Source organism: Entelurus aequoreus, linkage group LG27 (assembly GCF_033978785.1).
Source record: "Entelurus aequoreus isolate RoL-2023_Sb linkage group LG27, RoL_Eaeq_v1.1, whole genome shotgun sequence".
In the NCBI taxonomy this organism is placed as follows: Eukaryota; Metazoa; Chordata; class Actinopteri; order Syngnathiformes; family Syngnathidae; genus Entelurus; species Entelurus aequoreus.
In genome coordinates this window covers 31,718,127-31,740,423 of record NC_084757.1, presented here as the reverse complement: position 1 = coordinate 31,740,423, position 22,297 = coordinate 31,718,127, and the positions used below count along the sequence as shown (strand labels likewise).

The 22,297-nt window shown below is 39.9% G+C and overlaps 2 protein-coding genes across 3 annotated transcripts in view; both read left to right on the top strand.

The window, feature by feature from the left end:
• Window positions 1-22,297, top strand: part of LOC133644688 (zinc finger protein 239-like) — a 71,026-nt gene continuing 48,729 nt past the window's right edge. Inside the window, exons 1-3 of one of the 2 annotated variants that reach the window (XM_062039380.1) lie at window positions 12-638; window positions 4,587-4,796; window positions 12,006-13,161. In XM_062039380.1, coding sequence (XP_061895364.1) covers window positions 515-638; window positions 4,587-4,796; window positions 12,006-13,090 — 1,419 coding nt within the window. In that variant the 5' untranslated portion in view covers window positions 12-514 and the 3' untranslated portion in view covers window positions 13,091-13,161. Of the gene's footprint in view, window positions 639-4,586; window positions 4,797-12,005; window positions 13,162-22,297 lie in introns of those variants that run through there. The other variant, XM_062039379.1, reaches the window with a different exon arrangement.
• The window catches only part of LOC133644063 (oocyte zinc finger protein XlCOF8.4-like), a 25,841-nt gene continuing 24,862 nt past the window's right edge, over window positions 21,319-22,297 (top strand). The window contains exons 1-2 of the mRNA XM_062038386.1: window positions 21,319-21,331; window positions 21,617-21,628. Coding sequence (XP_061894370.1) covers window positions 21,319-21,331; window positions 21,617-21,628 — 25 coding nt within the window. The remainder of the gene's footprint in view (window positions 21,332-21,616; window positions 21,629-22,297) is intronic.

Sequence of the window (22,297 nt, the reverse complement as noted above, 5' to 3'; positions counted from 1 at the left end):
AAGAAGGCTTTGTTTATCTCTGACGAACTTTGACCTCGACAAATTGGACGTGCGCAGAAGCCAACCTAGAAGTGGTCCATTGAAAGGTTAATAGCGCGACCTCCTGTACTGTAGAATGTAGTATGGACCATTGGACAGGACGAAGAAGTCCTGTTAAGAAGCTGTGGAGGCCTAAGATGCTCTACTAGTCTGCTGGAAATACGAAGAAGACGAAGGAGTAAAAAGCAAAATGGCGTTTGACAGAGAAGGCCTAAACGTCGCCACTGGCCATTATTGTTTCTGTATTTGTATTTAGTGCATATATGTACGCATATATGTCGTGTAGTAGATGAAACATTGTTAGTAATGGTTTGTATCCGGTTACATTAGTCTGAGCGCACTTTATCGCGTCTTGTGCTAGCTTAGCTTGCTAGTTAGCTTAGCTTGTTAGCTGCTAACAAAGAGACGCGGACGTTATCAACACATCGCTAAGTAGAGATCAAATGTGAGTGTAAAGTGTTGTGATTGTGTGAAAATGTGCGAAAGAACGATGGCAAAGTATGAGGAGGAACTTTGTCCAACAAAAGAGGAGAAGGAGCGACAACATCAACTACTGGACGCTGTTTTCAAGAAACATCAGGTTGTGTTACACACAACAGGTTTGTTTACTTCTTACTCTCACATCTTTACTAACTTTATATTCCATTATTAACACTTTTCTTCATTAGGAAGAATGTGTTGACTTGTGGGGATGATGCAATGCTTTGATTTAGATTCTTTGGTTGATGTTCTTCTCAGTTTGTAACAATGTGTGATTGATTGATTGAAGGAGTTATGAGAAGTTTGCATAGGAAAGGGTACAGTTTCATCACGGTACACATTCACTGCTACAAGAAAGCCTGAGATGGTTTCAGTTGAAATATTTGTTCACTCACACAGAACACAGTACTATGTAGAAAGTAGCCAAAAAACCGCAAGAAAATAAAATAAAAGCAAGAATATTGGTCTATTCCCAGTTACGAGTAGCCGCAACCTGTAATGTCTTTTTAAAGCGACTTTGAAGGAAGTAAGGAATTTACACTCTTTTATGGCTATTGATAGGGAGTTCTACATTTTGGTGGTATAGAAGGCAAACGAATTAGAACCTTTTTTGGAGTGAGATCTGGGTTGTATGTGATTTGTACAACTACCTCTGGTGTTATAATGGTGAATATATTTTGAAGTATCCAAACAGCTATATGGGTATTTTAGTGGTACGTTGTATCTTGTACACCAGACCAACTGCAAGAAGATGTACTCTGTCGGCTACCAAGAGCCTCCCCACGTTAAGGAAATGGTTGGCGAAATGTTTGAATAGAAGCCCAATCATTTTGTTTTGGGCTGCCTGGAGTTTGTTTTCAGGGCTTTTAAGGTGTCACGGTACCAAACATGAACACCGTAGTCAAAGTGGGGTTAAATGAGTGCTTGTGTTAAAGTCTTAAGTGTATTTCTGCCCACCAGCGGGATCATCCTACTATGTAAGAACTAGGGTTGTGCGGTATACTGGTATTAGTATAGTACCGCAATACTAATGACTCATATTCAGTACTATACCGCCTCTAAAAAGTACTACTTCTACAATTACATCAATATTTTTTGGCATAACAACATCTTCTTTCGTTGTTTAAGACTTTATATTATGTTTATAAACTCAGGAAATATGTCCCTGGACACATGAGGACTTTGAATATGACCAATGTATGATCCTGTAACTACTTGGTATCGGATTGATACCCAAATGTGTGGTATCATCCAAAACTAATGTAAAGTATCCAAACAACAGAAGAATACATGATTATTACATTTTAACAGAAGTGTAGATAGAACATGTTAAAACAGATAATAATCAGATAAGGGTGTACTCCGCCTTCCACCCGAATGCAGCTGCGATATTTTCTACCACTTGTCCTTAATAATTTTGACAAAATAATAGAATATAAATGACACAATATGTTACTGCATATGTCAGCAGACTAAATTAGGAGCTTTTGTTTGCTTACTTACTACTAAAAGACAAGTTGTCTAGTATGTTCAGTGTTCTCTATTTTATTTAAGGACAAACTTGCTATAAGAAAAATATGTTTAAAATACCCTAAGAATTTTGGTTTAAACAAAGCCAATAATGCACTTTTTTTGTGGTCCCCTTTATTTAGAAAAGTACCAAAATATTGGTATCGGGACAACATTAGTAAGAACATAATTCGTCGGTTGATTCTTTTACTACCATAGTAGTCATTTTTTCACTTGAGAGATTAGTCTCTACGATGCAGCCAAGATAGGTAATCTCATTTTTGTTTGTTATAATATTGTCACCAGGGCCGGCCCGTGGCATTGGCCGTATAGGCAAATGCTAAGGGCGCCGTCCATCAGGGGGCGCCACACCAGTGCCACAAATGTTGGAGGGAAAAAAAAAGGAAAAAAAAGTTGGTACTATTATTTCTAAATACATAAAATAATCCCACGTTAATTAAAATGCAAAGTAAAGCCTATTTAATATAAATATTATTTGTTACAACATTACGCCCCCCCCCTCCCCCGGCACGGTGCGCCCCCTCCCTTCCCGTATCATGACTCTTTTTGGATGTCACCACATAAAAAAATCAACACAAGATGTCAAAACGGCCAAAACTGTCAGGTGCCCAGGGAAGAAAAAAGAAAAGAAGAGGAGGAGAAACGAGAAAAAGACAGAGGTAGCAGGTAGGTAACGTTAGCCTAATTATTTGTCTGTTACAGAATGTGATAGTAACCTGGCCTTTTAGCATTAAGCTAATGTTACATGATTCGGCAATTGCTAATCAATAAATAGCTAGTTCTGTTTTAACATTGGGTTAATATTGTGGAGGGGGCTAAATTGTTATGGAAAATAATAATGTAACGTTAGGTAATTACAGTACTCCCTGGTGTGCAGTAATTTGTAAGTCATTCTAGTTAATGTAATATTAAAAAGCACAAATAGAGAACTCTGTAGGATCCCCTTTTTTGTAATATAGTTGTTAAAGTCATACTGGTTTGATATCTTGTTTTGTGCAGTGCCTTATTTATATTGTATTTTTAATTTATTTTATGCAACTTGTTGACACGTTTTATTTTGTGTTTATGTATGTAAAAAATATTGTATTTCATATATACATTTTTTATTTTTTGTATTCATTTATTTATCTATATATTTTTTAATCTTGTTAACTATTCTACTTGTTAATTTGCTTTCTTTAAGTAAAAAAAAGGTCAAAGACAAAGCTATTCGGTTTCTTGTGAGTATCAGTATATACACTTCACTGCCGATGTGGGGGGGGGGGGGGGGGGGGGGGCGCCACCTAAAATCTTGCCTAGGGCGCCAGATTGGTTAGGGCCGGGCCTGATTGTCACCCACTTTCACTGTGAAGTTATCTACTTTTCTCAGATTAGGAATTGACCCAAAGACCTGCGTACTTGCAAGTACCAAGGGTGAGTCTTAATTTGCCAGTTTGTCATTGAAAGCCTTGCTAGCCTAGGTCTTGAGAATTCTACCTTCACTTGTTTTGTGGCCGTCAGCCTCGGTTCTATGTTCTTTATGGGTACAGAAAATCATGGAATGATCACTTAAGCCGCATGCAGTAGTTCCACTTGTGGTGATCTTAGACTGGTCAGAAGTAACAACAAGGTCTAGGAAGGTTTAAAAGTACTCACTCACCCTGGTAGTTTGCTTAATGAGCTAAGTGAGGCAATGTTGGTGGCACAGCTTAGTGAAGGTTTTAACAATGGGTGCATACTTTCGGGACATATCTGTGTAAACCTGTATCAACATGTTTACACAAAACTCACACAGTCACCAAATACATTGTATACTGTAATCAAATCTAATTACCGGTAGTTATAATTTCACTTCCTGATTCTGACTTACATGCAACAATAAGTGAAAGTAAACATTTATTTTCAATAACCAAAGTAGTCAACACTTGATTTATTAAAAGAGCAGAAAGGTGACTGACTTTCCTAAACGTGTCGTAGATGGTCTAAAATTCCTAAAGAGGAATTGTTGATGGAGATACTCCATTAAAACACCACTTAATAAAACATGATTTGGTAAAAGTTCCTTTTGTCCCAGCCAACAAAATGACGACAAAAAAGTATTTTGCTTGATGACAAAAACATACCGTGAATGTGAATGTTTTTTTAAGTGATTTTGGAATACGATTTTTTTTTTATTTCCATGATTTTGAAGTTATGGTAATGACTATGTCATTAAAAGATTATGGTTAAGTTTAGAGATAAAGTTTAGGTGTCATAGACCGTATACACAATACAATATTTACACCAGTGAGTGTAAAGTTAAGAATCCCTCAATTAATATTGCCTCATACTTTTCAAATTGCCTCCCATCAAATTTCCAAGTCTGTTTTTGGACTTACTTTTGAATTAATTGTAGTGACTGGGACAAGAGGAGGTATTTCCTGCGTATTTATTGGTTGTTTTGCTACATACTTTTAACACAACACAGGAAAGAACACAAATAATGTCATTGTGTTAACAGTGTCAGTCCAAAACTATTTCTATTCTCTTTATCTTATTTACTTTTATTTACCCAACAGACGTCCAGCAGCCCCCCCACATTAAAGAGGAAGAGGAGGATCCACAGCCCACCCACATTAAAGAGGAAGTATGGATCACTCAGGAGGGAGAGTGTCTTCTAGGGCAGGAGGACGATGATCTCACCAAGTTTCCACTGACTGTTGTCTCTGTGAAGACTGAAGAGCATGAAGACAAACCACCTGAGTCCTCACAGCTTCATCACAGTCCAAGTAAGCACATATCATTTTATTCTCAGGGCATTCAATCCATCACAACTGGACTGTTCACTTTGTCTTAGAAGACATTTGTCCTCTCATCCAAGAAGGCTTCATCAGTTCATGCTCATAGACTTCAAGTCTTAAAACTAATCATTTGAATTTAGAGGTGAACTGCACTTTTTGGGGGAATTGTTTTCTATCGTTCACAATCATTATAAAAGACATGACTGTTGACATACACTACCGTTCAAAAGTTTGGGGTCACCCAAACAATTTTGTGGAATAGCCTTCATTTCTAAGATCAAGAATAGACTGTCGCGTTTCAGATGAACGTTCTCTTTTTTTCTGGCCATTTTGAGCGTTTAATAGACCCCACAAATGTGATGCTCCAGAAACTCAATCTGCTCAAAGGAAGGTCAGTTTTGTAGCTTCTGTAACGAGCTAAACTGTTTTCAGATGTGTGAACATGATTGCACAAGGGTTTTCTAATCATCAATTAGCCTTCTGAGCCAATGAGCAAACACATTGTACCATTAGGACACTGGAGTGATAGTTGCTGGAAATGGGCCTCTATACACCTATGTAGATATTGCACCAAAAACCAGACATTTGCAGCTAGAATAGTCATTTACCACATTAGCAATGTATAGAGTGTACTTCTTTAAAGTTAAGACTAGTTTAAAGTTATCTTCATTGAAAAATAAGGACATTTTAATGTAACCCCAAACTTTTGAACGGTAGTGTATATTTTTTAAATCACATTCTAACTCATAAATGTAAATAAAAGTCCACTTTGCAATGGAGCCAATGGGAGGTCCTCTATAACCATCCAAAAAGCGCCAACAATACTCCATTTGCATTTTGTGGCTTGAATACCAAGTTAGTGATATTGTTATTATAAGTGCTAACACAGACAAACTATTTATAGCTTGTGTGTCTATGTTGACATCACCGGCTGGTGAGCTCCTTCCTCGTCCCGGTGCTGGTGAAAGATTATCCCAGATCATGAATCGTGCCTCTCACCTGGATAGTAGAAGAATGAGGACATACTCTGACAAGTTGGTACCCTTTGACAGCCAATTTAGACCCTGCAATGGTCGATGGACACAAAAAGACGCTTGGCTTCACCCCCCTTTTCTGTGCGACAATTATGAGTCATTCTTCATCCAAACAGGAATATAACAAGATTCTATCAGTTTGTGTCATAGTGACAGCAAACCTTGTACAGTAAGTGATGTTTTATTATGTTTGTTGGCGCTCATGAAGTCTGCAGTGTGTAATATTCAGTGATGTAAAAAAAAATAAGGGAATGTCGTGATGCGTTTTTGAAATTAATGCGCAAAGGAGCAAAAATATGTAAATATTGCATATTTTAAAAAATGTACCTGTTACCAAATGACATATATACCTACTGCATGTACATACAACCTTAATGGAGGTGTTTGGATGTTTTTTAAGTTTTTTGTAGGCAGAATAGTGCGACTCTAATAGCCTCTATTGTAAGCAGACTTTTGATTGCATTTATTTACTATTTAGAATGCATAAAAAAGAAAAATATGTGTTGTTGATAGGCAAAATAAATTAAAAAAGTGCGTTTTCCTTTTAAGTGAAGTAAAGTATATTTATTTAGCGCTATTCTCTAGTGACTCAGAGCGCTTTACATAGTGAAACCCATGATCTAAGTTACATTTAAACCAGTGTGGATGTCACTGGGAGCAGGTGGGTAAAGTACTTTGCCCAAGGACACAACAGCAGTGACTAGGATCGAACCTGGAACCGTCGAGTTGCTGGCAAGGCCACCCTACCAACCGAGCCACGCCGGCCTTAGAATGTATTAAATTCTATCAAAATCTCGTAAAAATCGTAAATACATCCTAGAAATGTTTCAATAATTCCATGAACAATATTTTTATTAAGGAACTTTCTAATGTAATTAGTTTCTATTTACACTTCTGTTAAAATGTAATAATCACTTATTCTTCTGTTTTGTTAAAATGTAATAATCACTTGTTTTGTTGTTTGATACTTTAGTTTTGGGGTGATACTACAAATGTAGGTATCGATCCAGTACCAAGTAGTTATAGGGGCAGTATCGTCATACCAAAGTGGATACTGATATTTACATTTTTCAAGATCATTGAATGATTACATTTTTGTTCGCAATTATAATCAGACAAAAAAACAGGATGGTGGTGTTAGAATATCAATTGAATGTTTAAATATGGCTCTGAATTTAATCATTTGGTTTATGCCCTTAAAGGCCTACTTCTACGGCAGGCGGTGGAAACTGACACATTGACTTGAAGACAAAAAAAGGAACGAGTCTGTCGCCGTGGCGCCGCCGTTCCACATCCAGTGCAAATCCCCGGTTACACTTACAAACGTTGCTTGGCGAGATAAATGAAGAAACCACGAAGCAAAAGGAAATACACTTTCAACCCACAGCACTCGCAGTGAGCAAACTCGACCACAAGATGGCGCCATAGCAGACACAACAGATTTACACTGTAAACAACCTAATCTTTTCCCAAAGTTTATACATCAGTAACTGACATTTAAATCACAGGGGGCGCTGGAGCCTATCCCTGCTGCACTCAAGTGGAAGGGAATTTATTGCAATATACATTTTAGGCCATATTGCCCACCCCTCGTAAAAAGTGGTCTTCTTTTCCTGTGAATAATGTTGTAAAGAGCAGTGTGTTTGTTTTCAGGCCAATTCATATAATAACTTGTTATTTTAAAGGCCTACTGAAAGCCACTACTACCGACCACGCAGTCTGATAGTTTATACATCAATGATGAAATCTTTACATTGCAACACATGCCAATACGGCCGGGTTAACTTATAAAGTGCAATTTTAAATTTCCCGGGAAACTTCCCCTTGAAAACGTCTATGTATGAGTCTATGTATGATGACGTATGCGCGTGACGTCACGACGGCAACGGAAGTATTCGGACCCAATGTGTCACCATACAAACTGCTCTGTTTTCATCGCAAAATTCCACAGTATTCTGGACATCTGTGTTGGTGAATCATTTGCAATTTGTTTAATGGACAATGGAGACCGCAAAGAAGAAAGTTGTAGGTGCGATCGGTGTATTAGCGGCGGACTACAGCAACACAACCAGGAGGTTGTGTTGTGTTTGAGCTGGATAGCAGACGCACTACCGTGAGTACAGCTTTGGCTTCCAAACATTTGATCGCTTGCCCGTACGTGCGTGTCGCTATGTGCATGTCACGTACGTAACTTTGGGGAAATATATGTTTCTTGCCGACTCTGATGGCGGCCGGGGTGTCGTCGAAAGCTACAACGCCCGCCGCCGCTCCGTAGCTAAGTTAGCTTCAATTGTTAAGCTTCGCCAAGCTGGAAAATTATTAACCGTGTATTTACATGTTCATGGTTTAATAGTATTGTTGATCTTCTGTCTATCCTTCCAGTCAGGGTTTTTTTTAATTTTGTTTCTATCTACATTTGAGCCTGATGCTATCACGTTAGCTCCGTAGCTAAAGAGCTTCACCGATGTATTGTCGTGGAGATAAAAGTCACTGTGAATGTCCATTTCGCGTTCTCGACTCTCATTTTCAAGAGGATATAGTATCTGAGGTGGTTTAAAATACAAATCCGTGATCCACAATAGAAAAAGGAGAGAGTGTGGAATCCAATGAGACCTTGTACCTAAGTTACGGTCAGAGCGAAAAAAGATACACCCTGCACTACACTCTAGTCCAGGGGTCGGCAACCTTTACCACTCAAAGAGCCATTTTGGCAAGTTTCACAAATTAAAGAAAGTAATGGGAGCCACAAAATTTTTTTTAAAATTTAAAATGAAAAACCGCATACAAAGCTTAAATGCTTTGTGCTATGTTAACCAGGGGCCTCCGACACACGCACCGGCACGCACTTTAATGTGGAAATTTGATGTTAGTGCAGCCCGCGAGTTTTGAACAAATGGCGCTTGATAGCGTCATACTTGCCAACCCTCTCATTTTTCCCGGGAGACTCCCGAATACCAGAGCGTGATGACACTGCATTTGGCGCCCTCTACAGGCTGCCCTGACAGTGTACCTGCTCGACCACACATAGAATGCAATTTCAGCTTGCTCACGTAAGTGACAGCAAGGCGTACTAACTCAGCAGCCACACATCTTACACTGACGGTACCAATACCCAGAATCCCATGCAGCCCTAACTCTTCCGCTCAACCAACGCACGGAGAGAGGGGGGGGGGGGTTAATGTGTGGGGGGATTTGGTGGTAGCGGGGGTGTATAATGTAGACCGGAAGAGTTAGGGCTGCATGGGATTCTGGGTAATGGTTGTGTTGTGTTTATGTTGTGTTACGGTGGGATGTTCTCCAGAAATGTGTTTTTCACTCTTTTTTGGTGTGGGTTCACAGTGTGGCGCATATTTGTAACGTAACAATGTTAAAGTTGTTTGATACGGCTACCGTTAGTGTAAGCTGTGTGGCTGATGAGTAAGTATGCTTTGCTGTCTCCTGTGTGTGCAAGTAATAACAACATGCAACATGTGGCTGGACTGGCACACTGTATGTAAATGCTATAGAGGACAATTACTGCAGTGCAATTAGGGCACTCCCTTTATTTAGTAATTAGAGTGTAAATAGGATTATTTTTTCCCTGGGAGTTATCTATGAGAGACACTGAGATCCATAAGTCTCCTGGGAAAATCAGGGGGGTCGGCATGTATGTAGCTGAGCCGCATCAGAGTGGTCAAGGAGCCGCATGCGGCTCCGGAGCCGCGGGTTGCCGACCCCTGCTCTAGTCCTTCACTCTAACGTTCCTCATCCACAAATCTTTCATCCTCGCTCAAATTAATTGGGTAATCGTCGCTTTCTCGGTCCGAATCTTTCTCGCTCCATTGTAAACAACGGGGAATTGTGAGGAATCCTTCCTCCTGTGACGTCACGCTACTTCCGGTATAGGCAAGGCTTTTTTTTATCAGCGACCAAAAGTTGCGAACTTTATCGTCGTTGTTCTATACTACCGTAATTTCCGGACTATAAGCCGCTACTTTTTCCCCTCGTTTTGGTCCCTGCGGCTTTTACGACGGTGCGGCTTTTTTACGGCTTTTTTTACGGCTTACGGTAAACAGGGGCGCGCACTACCGAGAGCAAAACAAAGAGTAAGAGAGCGTCAGCGACAGTTTGCGCGAAGGAAGTGTTCATGCAAACACCCTCAATATGGAAAACAAACGGAGAAGTGCATATGATGCTGCTTTTAAGTTAAAGGCAATCGATCTGGCTGTCAAAGAAGGAAATAGAGCTGCTGCACGTACCCTTGACTTGGCTGACGACGCCATTTTGGACCTGTTCTTCTCCGACACCGACGAAGAGGATTCCGGTGGTTTTAGTACGCAGGAGGAAGACGATGACACAATGATTAAAGGCCTACTGAAATGATTTTTTAAAATTTAAACGGGAATAGCAGATCCATTCTATGTGTCATATTTGATCATTTCGCGATATTGCCATATTTTTGCTGAAAGGATTTAGTAGAGAAAATCGACGATAAAGTTCGCAACTTTTGCTCGCTGATAAAAAAAAGCCTTGCCTGTACCGGAAGTAGCGTGACGTCACAGGAGCTAGTATTCCTCACAATTCCCCGTTGTTTACAATGGAGCGGGAGATTCGGACCGAGAAAGTGAGGATTACCCCATTAATTTGAGCGAGGATGAAAGATTCGTAGATGAGGAACGTTACAGTGAATGACTTGAGAGGCAGCGATGGACGTATCTTTTTTCGCTCTGACCGTAACTTAGGTACAAGCTGGCTCATTGGATTCCACACTCTCCTTTTTCTATTGTAGATCACAGATTTGTATTTTAAACCACCTCGGATACTATATCCTCTTGAAAATGAGAGTCGAGAACGCGAAATGGACATTCAGTGCCTTTTATCTCCACGACAATACATCGGCGAAATGCTTTAGCTACGAGCTAACGTGATAGCATCTTGCTTTAACTGCATATAGAAACAAAAGAAATAAACCCCTGACTGGAAGTATAGATAGAAAATCAACAATACTATTAAACCGTGGACATGTAAATACACGGTTAATGCTTTCCAGCCTGGCGAAGGTTAACAATGCTGTGCTAACAACGCCATTGAAGCTAACTTAGCAACCGGACTGCACAGAGCTATGCTAAAAACATTAGCTCTCCACCTACGCCAGCCAGCCCTCATTTGCTCATCAACACCCGTGCTCACCTGCGTTCCAGCGATCGGCAGAAGGACGAAGGACTTCACCCGATGCGTTTGGCGGCCCGGAGACGTAGGAAGTCAAGGTGAAGTCGGCGGCTAGCGCTCCAACAAAGTCCTCCTGGTTGTGTTGCTGTAGTCCGCTGCTAATACACCGATCCCACCTACAACTGTCTTCTTTGCAGCCTTCATTGTTCATTAAACAAATTGCAAAAGATGTCCAGAATACTGTGGAATTATGAAATGAAAACAGAGCTTTTTGTATAGGATTCTACGGGGTACCATAACTTCCGTTACTCGGACTTCGTCACGTGCATACGTCATCATACCGCGATGTTTCAGCCGGATATTTCCCGGGAATTTTAAAATGTCACTTTATAAGTTAACCCGGCCGTATTGGCATGTGTTGCAATGTTAAGATTTCATCATTGATATATAAACTATCAGACTGCGTGGTCGGTAGTAGTGGCTTTCAGTAGGCCTTTAAAGACTGACTACCGGTAATACCGTTGTATTATTTGTACTCTGCACGAATGCTGTTCGCCATGTCAAAGATGTGAAAGTTTGATTGAATGATTGAAAGACTTATTGTTAATAAATGGGACGCTTTGCGTTCCCAAACAGTCATCTCTGTCCCGACAATCCCCTCCGTGGTAGCAGGAACCCCTATATACTACGCTAATTACACATCAAAACGCCTACGGCTTATAGTCGGATGCGGCATATATATGGAGCAATCTGTATTTTCCCCTAAATTTAGCTGGTGCGGCTTATAGGCAGGTGCAGCTTATAGTCAGGAAATTACAGTAAATCATTTCAGCAAAAATATGGCAATGTCGCGAAATGATCAAGTATGACACATAGAATGGATCTGCTATTCCCGTTTAAATAAAAAAAATTCATTTCAGTAGGCCTTTAAGTACATGTAAACGTACTGAATGCCTCATGTGACTGAGCAAATCTGGACATTTGTCAAGCATGTTTGTCATTTTGTGTCCTGCAGATGTCTGTGAAGAACAACTTCTCCCTGAAAAACAGGAGTGTAGCTTCAAGATAGTGAAGGAGCCATCAAAGAGGAAGATGAGGCGCCAGAGACCCTCTGGAGTCTCCTTTTCCTCTTTGACACAGACCCTTCCCTGTAAAAAGGAAGAGGAAGACTCACTGACCCCCCACATTAAAGAGGAAGCAGCAGAACACAGCGTTAGTCAGGAGTGTTTTGAAGATCTGGAGGAGTTCCCAGTGACTGGTGTCCCTGTGAAGAGTGAAGATGATGAGGTCAAAGGTGAAAGTGAGGAGAAGAGAGAGGCGGAGCCTCCAAGCAGCAGCTCAACACAACACATGACACCAGAAGCTGATGGAGACCACTGTGGAGGATCACAAGCAGACAAGCTCTTAGCTCCACTATCAGATAGTGAGGACACAACGTCACACTCTCCTGACACCGATGATGAAGACTCTAAAGATGATAAGACATGTCACACTGACAACACTCACTTGAAATGTTCTCACTGTGACAAAACCTTTAAATACCATAGTCAACTGAAAACACACATGAGAACACACACTGGAGAAAAACCTTTTACCTGTTCAATCTGTAGTAAAGGTTTTGCACAAAGTCACAATTTGAAAGTACACATGAGAACGCACACTGGTGAAAAACCTTTTATCTGTTCAATCTGTGGTAAAGGTTTTGTAGAAAGTAACCAATTCAAACTACACATGAGAGCACACACTGGTGAAAAACCTTTTTCTTGTTCAATCTGTGGCTTATTTTTTACAAGGAAGGAATATTTGAAAGTGCACATGAGAACACACACTGGTGAAAAACCTGTTCCTTGTTCAATCTGCGGTAAAGGTTTTACAAGGAAGGAACATTTGAAAGTACACACAAGAACGCACACTGGTGAAAAATCACATTCCTGTTCAATCTGCAACAAAAGCTTCTGGCGACGACCAAACCTTGTAATACACATGAGAAGACACACAGGAGAAAAAGTGTTGAGTTGCAGTGTGTGTGGTGAACGATTCTCTTATAAGTACCAGTGTAAGAAACACAAGTGTGCTGGTGAGAACAGCAGCAGCAAATGAAACTGCAGGATTTGAAATAAACTATTTTATGTACATAAACATTGTGTTTATATATATTTATAATACAATTTTATATGTATTCATAATAGTTTTTTTATAGGTGTTTGAAATATTGAAGTCTGACATATTTGTATTTATTTGTTTTAATCAATCCAACAAAACAATACACAACAATACCATAATAATGCAATTACAAAACCAAACCCAACCCAGCAACATTCAGAATAGCAATAAACAGAGCAATTGAGAGGACACACAAACATGACACAAAACAATCTAAAAGCAATCAAACATGAATATTATAAACAACTTTAACAATATTAATAACAATTTCAACATAGCAGTGATTATAAGTCCCTCATTAACATTATCATTACAGACATTAAATTAAAAAAAAGAACAATAGTGTCACAGTAGCTTACACTGGCATCACATCTCATAAGCTTGACAACACATTGTGTCCAATATTTTCCACAAAGATAAAAATAAGTCATAATTTTGGTTCATTTAATAGTTCAAACAAATTTAAATAATGGATCCCATATTCCAATATATGACTCATTATTATCTAAACTAAATCAATCAATCAATCAATGTTTATTTATATAGCCCTAAATCACAAGTGTCTCAAAGGGCTGTACAAGCCACAACGACATCCTCGGTACAGAGCCCACATACGGGCAAGGAAAAACTCACCCCAGTGGGACGTCGGTGAATGACTATGAGAAACCTTGGAGAGGACCGCATATGTGGGTAACCCCCCCCCCCCCCCCTCTAGGGGAGACCGAAAGCAATGGATGTCGAGTGGGTCTGACATAACATTGTGAAAGTCCAGTCCACAGTGGATCCAACACATCAGCGGGAGTCCAGTCCACAGCGGGGCCAACAGGAAACCATCCCGAGCGGAGATTTATTTTTTACTGTTAAAAGAAATTGAAACACAGTGTAAGAATACACTTCCAGGTCAACGGTAACTATGACGCACACATTTTTTTTCGCACATGTGTACTAGGTCGCTTTGTGCCGGAGGGGAAGGGGGTCTTAAACGATGGCATTTTGTCTGTGTGGACAAGGATAAGGTTAGGTGGGATATAGCCTGGATAACCTTAGCCGCCTTAGTGTGACTAAGCAAAGCTGGACGTTTCTAAAGCATGTGTTGGTCTTCTCGTGTCCTGCAGACCTCGATGAAGAACATTATCTCCATCAGCAGGAGGAGGAACCACAGCCCCTCCACATTAAAGAGGAAAGAAGTACCACAGCGCCAACACATTAAAGAGGAAGCAGCAGAACACAGCATCAGTCAGGAGGGAGATCATATTGAAGGAGTTCCCAGTGACTGGTGTCCCTGTGAAGAGTGAAGATGATGAGGTCAAAGGTGAAAGTAAGGAGAAGAGAGAGGCGGAGCCTCCAAGCAGCAGCTCAACACAACACATGACAACAGCAGCTGATGGAGACCACTGTGGAGTAGGGATGTGCGTATCGATTCTGTGGTATCGATATATCGATATTCACACGCTACTCATTTGGCATCACTTTTCTGAAAAAAGTATCGATATAAACCAAAAAACGGCGTGTGGGGGGTACAAGCATCACTTTCAGATGTTTTTGATTACTTACTTAAAGGCCTACTGAAATTATTTTTTTTTATTTAAACGGGAATAGCAGATCCATTCTATGTGTCATACTTGATCATTTCGCGATATTGCCATATTTTTGCTGAAAGGATAAAGTAGAGAAAATCGACGATAAAGTTCGCAACTTTTGCTCGCTGATAAAAAAAAGCCTTGCCTGTACCGGAAGTAGCGTGACGTCACAGGAGCTAGTATTCCTAACAATTCCCCATTGTTTACAATGGAGCGAGAGATTCGGAGCGACAAAGCGACGATTACCCCATTAATTTGAGCGAGGATGAAAGATTCGTAGATGAGGAACGTTACAGTGAAGGACTAAAGAGGCAGTGATGGACGTATCTTTTTTCGCTCTGACCGTAACTTAGGTACAAGCTGGCTCATTGGATTCCACACTCTCTCCTTTTTCTATTGTGAATCACGGATTTGTATTTTAAACCACCTCGGATACTATATCCTCTTGAAAATGAGAGTCGAGCACGCGAAATGGACATTTAAAGTGACTTTTATCTCCACGACAATACATCGGTGACACACTTAGCTACTGAGCTAACGTGATAGCATCGTTCTCAAATGAAGATAGAAACAAAAGAAATAAATCCCTGACTGGAAGGATAGACAGAAGATCAACAATACTATTAAACCATGTACATGTAACTACACGGTTAAAAATTCTCAGCCTGGTAAGGCTTAACAATGCTGTTGCTAACAACGCTAAGGCTAATTTAGCAACTTAGCAACCGGACCTCACAGAACTATGATAAAAACATTAGCGCTCCACCTACGCCAGCCAGCCCTCATCTACTCATCAACAGCCGTGCTCACCTGCGTTCCAGCGATCGACGGCGCGACGAAGGACTTCATCCGTGGGTTTGGCGGCAAGCATCGGCTGGGCGAAGTAAGTAGTCCTTGTTGTGTTGCTGTAAGTATTGTACTTAGCCGCTAATACACCGACCGCTTCCCACCTACAACGTTCTTCTTTGCAGCCTCCATTGTTCATTAAACAAATTGCAAAAGATTCACCAACACAGATGTCCAGAATACTGTGGAATTTTGTCGAAGAAAACAAGAGGGTTTTGTATCGGGTCGATGGGGTACAACCACTTCCGTGGATTTTGTGACGTCACGCGCATAAATCATATCCAAAGGAGTTTTTCAACCGGAAGTGTGGCGGGAATTTTAAAATTGCACTTTATAAGTTAACCCGGCCGTATTGGCATGTGTTGCAATGTTAAGATTTCCTCATTGATATATAAACTATCAGACTGCGTGGTCGGTAGTAGTGGCTTTCAGTAGGCCTTTAACTTACTATGTGCTGGGACACCCCTGTACCTGGCAGAGTATAGAGCTGGCCCAGTCACGTGACAGGAGACAGCGAATGAGCGTCGTCAACGTGCAACACACACACAGCCAGCCGACAGCGATGCAGCCAGAGCAATCGCACAGCAAACATGCGTATGTTGAAATGAGAAGATACATGGAGGAAAAGGTGATCCCAAGGAGTGAGGACCCTTTGGTTTGGTGGGAAAAAAAATGAAACCACATTCCCAATGCTGAACAAAGTTGCGAAAAAATACCAGTTGGAACTATTGCAACGTCTGTTCCAGCAGAGAGACTCTTCTCTAAGGCCGGAGAAATAATCAGCCAGAGGCGTAATCGTATCAAAGCAGAAAACGTGAGCATGTTACTTTTCCTGAACAGCAATCTGAGACTTCAGTAAAGTGTGACGTGTGACGACATATCTCGAGTACACTAAAGGTGTGATGGTGTCAGACATTTTTGTAGAGCATTTTTCCAAGTTCATTTTCTCAGGGAACTGTCTTTCGTGTGCAGGTTTATAGGACAAGGAAATCCTAGTTTATTGTGATAAGGAAATGATTGACTTTGCTTCAGAGAAGTGTTATAAGTTTACTTCAACAAAGAGGTTTGAAACATAACATTGTTATGAATAATTGTTTTTTTAAGCTTTTTCTACCAAGACTTTTTTTTTTGAGAAATAAGAAAAATTAAAATGTGTATATTTTTGTTTATATTTAATTTATTTTTCATATTTATGTTATTTATTTTAATTTTACTTTTATTTTATATTGACCATAATAAATGTGGTATAAATGGTCTGTATTTGTCTTAAATAATAACAATAGTAATAATATTTTTGACTGACAAAAATTGCCAATAAGAAATAAATGGTATCGGTATCGATGAAAATGCAAGAAAAAGTATCGGTATGGTATCGAATCCTAAAAGTGTGGTATCGCCCATCCTTACTGTGGAGGATCACAAGCAGACGAGCTCTTAGCTCCATTATCAGATGGTGAGGACACAACGTCACACTCTCCTGACACTGATGATGAAGACTCTAAAGATGAGAAGACACTGACAACACTCCCTTGAAATGTTCTCACTGTGACAAAACCTTTCAATACCATAGTGATCTGAAAAGACACATTAGAATACACACTGGAGAGAAACCTTTTCTTGTTCAATCTGTGGCTTATCTTTTACGAGGAAGTTCAGTTTGAAAGATCACACTAGAACACACACTGGAGAAAATCCTTTTTCCTGTTCTGTTTGTGATTCAAATTTTGCACAAAGTCGAAATTACAAACAACACATGAGAATACACACTGGGGAGAAACCCTTTTCTTGTTCAATCTGTGGCTTATCTTTTAAAAGGAAGGAAAATATGAAAGAGAGCACACCAGAACACACACTGTAGAAAAACATTTTCTTGTTCAATCTGTGGCTTATCTTTTACAAGTAGGGTCAGATTGAAAGATCACACTGGGACAAAAACCTTTTTCCTGTTCTGTGTGTGATTCAAGTTTTGCACAAAGTCGAAATTACAAACAACTCATGAGAATACACACTGGAGAAAAAGTGTTGAGGTGGAGTGTGTGTGATGAAAGATTCTCTAATGAGTACCAAGTTAACAAACACAAGTGTGCTGGTGAGAACAGCAGCAGTAAAATAGAAAAGTGCTATGCAGACCTCCACCAGGCCAAATATCCCAGCAGTAAATAATTCTTCAAAAGAAAGCTGAATCCAAATGATGATCAGGATCAACACCAAAATCTAATCACTTGTTCCTTATCCCATTTCTGACATGTTCTGAAAGTTTCATTAGCATCTGACTACTTTTTTTGTTAGGATTCCAACTAAATGACAATTAAAGGCCTACTGAAATGCGATTTTCTTATTTAAACGGGATAGCAGGTCCATTCTATGTGTCATACTTGATCATTTCGCGATATTGCCATATTTTTGCTGAAAGGATTTAGTAGAGAACATCGATGATAAAGTTTGCAACTTTTGGTCGCTGATAAAAAAGCCTTGCCTGTACCGGAAGTAGCAGACGATATGCGCGTGACGTCACCGGTTGTGGAGCTCCTCACATCTGCACATTGTTTACAATCATGGCCACCAGCAGCGAGAGCGATTCGGACCGAGAAAGCGACGATTTCCCCATTAATTTGAGCGAGGATGAAAGATTCGTGGATGAGGAAAGTGAGAGTGAAGGACTAGAGGGCAGTGGAAGTGATTCAGATAGGGAAGATGCTGTGAGAGGCGGGTGGGACCTGATATTCAGCTGGGAATGACTAAAACAGTAAATAAACACAAGACATATATATACTCTATTAGCCACAACACAACCAGGCTTATATTCAATATGCCACAAATTAATCCCGCATAACAAACACCTCCCCCCTCCCGTCCATATAACCCGCCAATACAACTCAAACACCTGCACAACACACTCAATCCCGCAGCCCAAAGTACTGTTTACCTCCCCAAAGTTCATACAGCACATATATTTCCCCAAAGTCCCCAAAGTTACGTACGTGACATGCACATAGCGGCACGCACGTACGGGCAAGCGATCAAATGTTTGGAAGCGGCAGCTGCGTACTCACGGTAGCACGTCTGCGTATCCAACTCAAAGTCCTCCTGGTAAGAGTCTCTGTTGTCCCAGTTCTCCACAGGCCAATGGTAAAGCTTGACTGTCATCTTTCGGGAATGTAAACAATGAAACACCGGCTGTGTTATCCGGCACAACAGTCAGGGGGTGCATTCTACGGCGGGGGTGCGTTATCCGGCACAACACCGGCCGCTAATACACCGCTTCCCACCTACAGCTTTCTTCTTTGCTGTCTCCATTGTTCATTGAACAAATTGCAAAAGATTCACCAACACAGATGTCCAGAATACTGTGGAATTTTGCGATGAAAACAGACGACTTAATAGCTGGCCACCATGCTGTACCAAAATGTCGTCTACAATCCGTGACGTCACGCGCAGGCGTCATCATACCGAAACGTTTTCAGCAGGATGTTTCGTCGCGAAATTTAAAATTGCAGTTTAGTAAGCTAACCCGGCCGTATTGGCATGTGTTGCAATGTTAAGATTTCATCATTGATATATAAACTATCAGACTGCGTGGTCGGTAGTAGTGGCTTTCAGTAGGCCTTTAATCAAGCCCCAAATCACTTTTAGTTACTTTTCAATTACTTCAATAGCAAACATGTAAATATGTTTCTTAGTTACACATCCTGGAATATAACATCCGCACAACAGTTTATATGTATTATCCAGTCTTACTAATATTTCTAATTGTGTACTAACATATCACTTTGTACTACTGCTAACATTTAAGATGTGATTATGATGATATGGTTCAGTGTGCCCCTTCACAGGCTTGCTGTCTCCAAAACAAGTCTCCACCATGGTGGTGCCAGCAGTCCTACTACTTGTACTTGTACACTATACAATATAATTATGCACACCTTTTGTCAGATAGACATTTTTGTTTGTACTAGCAATTTGAAACCAGCGCTGTATCCTCTGCATGTGACCTTGTAGAATAAAATATATGTTTTTTATGAACAATGGTCTGATTCTTTGAGATGTTTAACAACAAAATAGAAGCCCATTTTTTTAATTGGTCATTTGGTTCACCTGTCTCTGATTGGCAATCTAGGCACACCCGTTCCAAGTTGCCAGTCAGGCTTCTATTTATGCCAGCCCTGCCCTTCTGTCAGTGCTGGATCATCATGGAAGTATTATTGTAGCAAAATTATTTGCAATTGTGTATCTTAAATCTGTGCATTTTTAATCCAATTTTACGTGTCTGTGTACTAATGTGTGTTTCTGTATCTCAATGTGTGTGTGTGTGTGTGTGTGTGTGTGTAATCGGAGCTGTGTATACATGTTTTAAGTTGTCTGTATTATGATTTGTCTGTGTGTAGAAAAAATCTGTCGGTATTTCCTCGTTGGGCTGTCTTTGTACACGTGACTTTTTGCTAGGTGTCTGCTGTGAAAGAGTTGTGTGTGCGTAATCATAGTTGTGTGTGCGTATTCAGATGTGTGCATGTGTAACGCTGTGTGTGGGTGTGTGTGCAAACAATTGTCTGTCTGTAATCTGATTTGTATGAAGCAGAAACCCTGATTAGCTGTCTGATTACAGGTGACTTTTGTGACACTTCTGCTGTGTAAGAGTTATTTACTGGACTTAAATTAGCTCTATATGCTTATAATGATTGTGTATATTTATATATATACACTACCGTTCAAAAGTTTAGGGTCACCCAAACAATTTTGTGGAATAGCCTTCATTTCTAAGAACAAGAATAGACTGTCGAGTTTCAGATGGAAGTTCTCTTTTTCTGGCCATTTTGAGCGTTTAATTGACCCCACAAATGTGATGCTCCAGAAACTCAATCTGCTCAAAGGAAGGTCAGTTTTGTAGCTTCTGTAACGAGCTAAACTGTTTTCAGATGTGTGAACATGATTGCACAAGGGTTTTCTAATCATCAATTAGCCTTCTGAGCCAATGAGCAAACACATTGTACCATTAGAACACTGGAGTGATAGTTGCTGGAAATGGGCCTCTATACACCTATGTAGATATTGCACCAAAAACCAGACATTTGCAGCTAGAATAGTCATTTACCACATTAGCAATGTATAGAGTGTATTTCTTTAAAGTTAAGACTAGTTTAAAGTTATCTTCATTGAAAAGTACAGTGCTTTTCCTTCAAAAATAAGGACATTTCAATGTGACCCCAAACTTTTGAACGGTAGTGTATGTATATTTATAAATGTAAACTATACATATATTTGTTTTCAGTTTATTCTAATACATAACATTGTTAGGATCCGCTGCACGGATCATATTCTGTTTGGGTTTTCGGGTCACTTGTGTTTTTTCTGTTAGTCTTGGTCCCATTCTAGTTCCTGCTTATGCACCTCTTAGTTGGTTACCATAGTAACTTGCCGCTGGGGTTCCCGACACGCACCTGTTGGTCATCATTGACATTATTATTTAAAGCCTGCCTTCTCAGTCAGTCGTTCTGGCTTCTTTGTTTTGCATCCCGCGACTGCCACGTAGGTTTGTTCTAGTTTCCTAGCTCCTGCTAGTAGTCACAATCTGTGCTAAGTGTTAGCCTTAGCTTCCGGTGCGCTCGGCACCTCGTCCTGTCTGTTTGTTTTCTGTTTTGGTACCAGTTTTGTGTTATTTTATAATTAAATCATGTCGTTACCTGCAAGTCCTGTCCGGTTTTCGTCCTTTGCATCTTGGGAGAACAAAAACCCCGCATCACCATGCGTCCAGAACGTGACAAACATAATGTTAATATTAAATAGTTTGCTATTAAATATATTTGTTATTATATACCATTCTATTTTAATATGCAAACAAACAGCAAGTTTGTAATGATATTGCACACTCTCCCACACAATTTATTTATTTTGGTATGAGATCCTGCATTTTAATCTTGAATCAAAATATGTTGTATGATAACAATGTGTCTGACATTTAAATTCAATATTAAATTTTCTAGAAAAAAAGAGGAGAACAATCAACTACTGGACGCTGTTTTCAAGAAACATCAAGATGTGTTACACAGAACAGGTTTGTTTACTTCTTACTCTCACATCTTTACTAACATTATATTTGATTAATAACAAGAAAATGACATTTGGAATATATAACATAATCACAATGACCAGTGGTGGAACAAGTCAGAGCTGGGCCGGGGGCGGGCCCCATGACGGGGCCCCCCTAAACCCAAATAATAAAGCTAATTCTAACATCATTTTACAACATACACTTCCTCTCTGGGTTTACCGCCAACAATCTTTAACCAGGTTTTAAAAAAGTTTTTCCGGCCATTTTTGCTGAAATTTGCATTTTCTGACATGTATTTATTTTCTCTCTTTCACCACAGCATCAGCCCGTTCACAGGATGTTGAAAAATTATCAAAGGTGATCTGATTTATATATTTTTTTATTTTGCCTATCATTCACAATCCTTATGTAAGACAATAACATGTTTTTATTTGTTATGCATTCTAAGTCGTAAACAAACGTTAGCATTAACGTTTGATTAACTATCCTAATTCTAACAATGGAGTCAATGGGAGAGCCTCTATTCTGCTCACTAAGCCCCCTAAATAAGCATTTGTTGATCAATATAATATACCCAGAAGTCATTTTTTAAATGCTTTTATAATGATCTGTGGTCTGGATCATGTTTTTTGTTATTTTCTGTTTAAGACTCAATAGTTCCTGTTTGCGCTC